At 51.0% G+C, this 4,093-nt stretch overlaps 1 protein-coding gene across 1 annotated transcript; it reads right to left on the bottom strand.

Annotated features, from left to right (window-relative positions):
- Positions 1-530: 530 nt before the first annotated feature.
- SKIDA1 (SKI/DACH domain containing 1) lies at positions 531-3,095 on the bottom strand. The gene has a single exon (XM_009489091.2). The coding sequence runs from the start codon at positions 3,093-3,095 to the stop codon at positions 531-533; it is 2,565 nt and encodes an 854-aa protein (XP_009487366.2).
- Between the last annotated feature and the right edge of the window lie 998 nt (positions 3,096-4,093).

Genomic DNA, 4,093 nt, shown 5'->3' with positions numbered 1-4,093 from the left:
GCTGCCACATTGAATTATAGTGAACCCTTACTGTGCAACCATGTAACTTAACAAACTTTAACTGAATTAACAGTTAGACTTCCATTTTCGAAATCTAGTGCATAAATTTAATGGCTCATTCTAATATTTATTATTCAACCTTTTGACATTTATTTGCAGCAGTTGAATTGAGGTACTGGTGCATTATTAGCATTTAAACAGTAAAGTGTTCCAGCTCTACCATAATAACTGAGTTTAACTTGAGTCTTTAGCCTGAAGTACTCTGTGGAATGTAACCAAAAAAAAAAAAAAAAAAAAACAAAACCCAAATGCAACAGAACCAAAAAAATAAAAAAACCCAAAACAAAACAAAAAGCCACTGTTGTAATGGTCAAGAAAATAGTAATCCGGTTTCTGTCTTCACAATGTGATAAAACAGGATTCCAAAAGTGTGTATAGCATTAATGGGCTTGTACAAACCATCCTGCAGAGTTTAAAAAAACGTAAGAAAGTTAAAGGTGGTTCAAGAAAATATTTTCCAAACTATTTTATTAATTAAATTTCCTGAATTTGTGGCTAGGTGGAAGAGGTATTGCAGAACCGCCCAGCTGCCATTTCCATACAGGATGGGCCTTGTGAGGTGGTTGGGAATCCTTAGTGGTGTTTAAGGAATAAGCTGGCAACAAATCCCCATCATTGCCAATAATTAGTGATGGTGGACAGGGAAAATTTGCCATGAAATTAAATGGCCTTTTCACTGCTGATGCTACATTGCTGGCTACCCTTTTGCGTCTATTGTTAACTGTAAAATCATCCAGTGTTCCTTCGTGTGTCTCGATTTTACCTGTAGGACGTGGGCTTCGAGCTGATTTCAAATTTGGTTTGACTGGAGGAGTCTGCAGTACAGGTCGCTTTCCCAAAACCAGTGTCCTGTAATTTTTTCTCACCCTTGCTCCAAATTTATACTCCCCATCCTCAGGTTTTGGAGTACCTAAAGTGCATGAGAGGACCTGACTCTGAGTCAGCGGGTTTAAGGAAGTGGTTTCTTTCTCAGTGCATGCAGAATCTTCCTTGGCTGTTAATAAAGCGTCCTGGTTATTACTCTCAGTCACACCGTAAAACTCATCCTTAGTATCATTGCACTCACACTTTAGCTTATGTGTTGTAAGGTCAGGCTCATACTCGTCGTTCGCACTGCTGTCCTCTATTTTGATTTTAATGCTGTGCAGGAATGGCAATGCCTTATTGCCTGTATCAGTGCACTGGAGCTCAGCTGCTGCTGCTGCCCCTGGAGAAGCAGCATCCTCCTCAGGATCAGTTTGTAAAGAGGGCAAATCCGTGGCAAATTCAATACAATGAGGGATTTTGGAATCTTGCTCTGAATTTGCTGCCGCTGATGAAAAATCATTATTTAAGAACCTAGCAGCTATTGTATTGTTATCTGCACGGTGTGTAGTACTTGCTTGAAGGCATTTCCTTGCCTCTCTGAGTATTCTTTGTTGTGGAAATGCATTGTTTGTCTTTGGGCTAGGTGAAGAGGCCCCCTTTGCAACACAGTTAATTGTTAGGTCAGTACTCTTGGCGTTACTGGAAAATTCAGAGTGTGGGAATGTGATCTCGGATACCCTATCATCCCTTATCTCCGCGAAGCAGCTCCCCAGGCCGCCGGAGCAGCGCAGCGCCGGGGCGGCGGGAGCCCAGCCGGGCCGGCCCCACTCCTCCGGCAGCTCCGGCTTGACTCCGCCGGGAGCGCCGCGGAGCGCGGGCAGCCCGCCGGGCTCCGCCGGGACCGGGGCCGGGGCCGGGGCCGGGGCCGGGGCCGGGGCCGGGGCCGGGGGCCGGGGGGCGGCGGCGGCCGCCAGATGGTACAAGAAGTTGGCGTGGACCACGCCGGGCGGGCTGCAGAAGCTGGTGCGCCTGAAGCGGATGCTCTGCACCGAGACCTGGCTGGAGACCGAGCTGGAGTCGGAGTCCGAGGTGCTGTCCTCCTCCTCCTCCTCCTCCTCCTCCTCCTCCTCCTCCTCTTCCTCCTCCTCTTCCTCCTCCTCCTCCTCCTCCGAGCTGCCCTCGCTGGAGTCCGAGGCGCCGCTGCCCTCCTCGTCCTCCTCCTCCTCCTCGTCCTCCTCCTCCGAGCTGCCCTCGCTGGAGCTGGAGAGGCTGGAGCCGCAGTCCGAGTCGTGGGCGGCGCGGCCGGAGCAGCAGCTGGACTCCGAGTCGCTGCTGCCGCTCTCGGGGAAGGCGGGCGGCGGCGGCGGCGGCCCGAAGCCGCGGGGCAGCGGCAGCGGCAGCCGCGGGGCGCCGCGGGGCCGGCAGGGCCTCGGCGCGGCCAGGGCCCGGCGGGCGCCGCCGGGGGGGCCCAGGGCGCCGGCGGCGGCGGCCGCCCCGTGGCGGAGGCGGCGGCGGCAGCGGGCGGGCAGGGGCGGGGGGCCGGCGGCCGGGAGCCGCGGCCGCGCCGCGGCGGCGGGCGGGGGGCGGGCGGCGGGCGGGCGGCGGGCGCGGAGGGGCGCGCAGCCGCCCGCCGCCGGCGCCGTTTCATAGTTTACGGGGGGTTTGCAAGGCGCCCGAGCGATTTCTGGGTAGCTGTGGCCAGTGTATTTACTAAAAATGTGAGGTAGATGAGAGGCCGGTAGCAAGGCTGCGTCCCCCGGACGCAAAGCTTTCCTCCTGACGGGCAGCAGGGGCCGGGGGGAGTCGTCCAAACCCAGCCAAAGTTCGTTCTCCTTCCAGAAGCCGGAGAAGGGGTCGGCGGGTGCGAGCTCCGGCCGGAGGTCGGTGGTTGACAGCGCCCGGCTTATTTTCCTCCGCTTCGTCTTAAGGACCCGTTCGGTTTTGCAGGATGTGTACAGGGCTTCCACGTCCTCTCTGGAGATCAGGGTGCATTTGGCGGCGTGGAAAGCGATGGAGTTGATGGCTTTGAGTTTCCTCAACTCCTCCAGGTCGCAGTGATGTTTTTTTACTTTTAAATGATCCATTCGCTTGTGCACGGTAGTTCGCGGGATGTTTTTGAGCAGGTCTGTAAAAACCTGGGAGAGTGCAAACATTTGCTTTCCTTTAATGATGAGGTAGCCGAGCCTCACGCCATCCACCTCTTCAAAACCCGACTTCAGGTCTCCCATTTCGTGAATTAAATTATTCCCAGCATTTGCAGAGAGAGAGAGAGAGGTGAAAAAAAAAAAAAAGAAAAAAAAAAAAAGAAAAAGCCACACACACACAATCCTCAGCCAGATGCTGTATTTGTCTCAAGGCATCCTGCTAATAAAATATAACAAAGGCTGTTATTCCTGGTGAATGAAGTGCCAAACTTTAGACAAAATTAAAAAAATAAATTAAAAAAACACCGTGAGGCTACAATCAATATATAATCTTAAAAATCAGGTTTGCCAAAGTGTTTCTCTAAGTTGCTGCTGAAGATCAGTACCTGTTCCCTTTCATTCCCTGCTTTTCCATTGGAAACTATGATAATGGAATGTGAAGGGAGGAAGAGAAAAGAAATGCAGCTGCTATTCCCGCCGCTGCTTTAGCTACAAATAAAATGACAGAGTGAAGTGAGCTCGTCCGGAGACACCTTCATCAATTAATTCCCCTAAAGCCAACGCTGATTGGACACTCCTGACAGGTGATGCAATAAAAATTGATATTCCACCCCTTCCCCCAAAAAATCTCCCACTAATTAGCATACCCTTATACTGCCACCTCCCCTCCCAAAGTAAATAATACAGTTAGTATATAAATCTTTCTATTAAACAATCCGAGCTCAAACACACTCAGACCTCTCAGACTTCCTCGCCGCTAGCTTCCGAGGAAGGATTTATATGCTTTTTTCCCCTGTCGTTTCGTATATTTTTAGCCGATTTTGGACAAACGTTGCTCTTTTGTGCATGCCGTGAATTTAAAGGACATAAGTCTGATCGTAGCGATGGGAAATCCTTCGGTAACGTAGCCGCTTTAAACTAGCGTTTTATTCTGCATTGTGTGGAAAATGCAGCTTAGCGAAAACGTGCAGAACAGCCTGGTATTTCCCTTTCTGAGGCTCCAAAGTTAAATGCTCGGTTGTTAACGAGAGGGAATACTTACATTTTCGAGTTTCTCTTGATTTTCCTCTTCTGCTTAATTA

The sequence above is a fragment of the Pelecanus crispus genome, chromosome 2 (genome assembly GCF_030463565.1).
Source record: "Pelecanus crispus isolate bPelCri1 chromosome 2, bPelCri1.pri, whole genome shotgun sequence".
NCBI lineage: Eukaryota > Metazoa > Chordata > Aves > Pelecaniformes > Pelecanidae > Pelecanus > Pelecanus crispus.
Note: the sequence above shows the minus strand (reverse complement) of the source record. Positions and strands in the feature narration are given on the sequence as shown.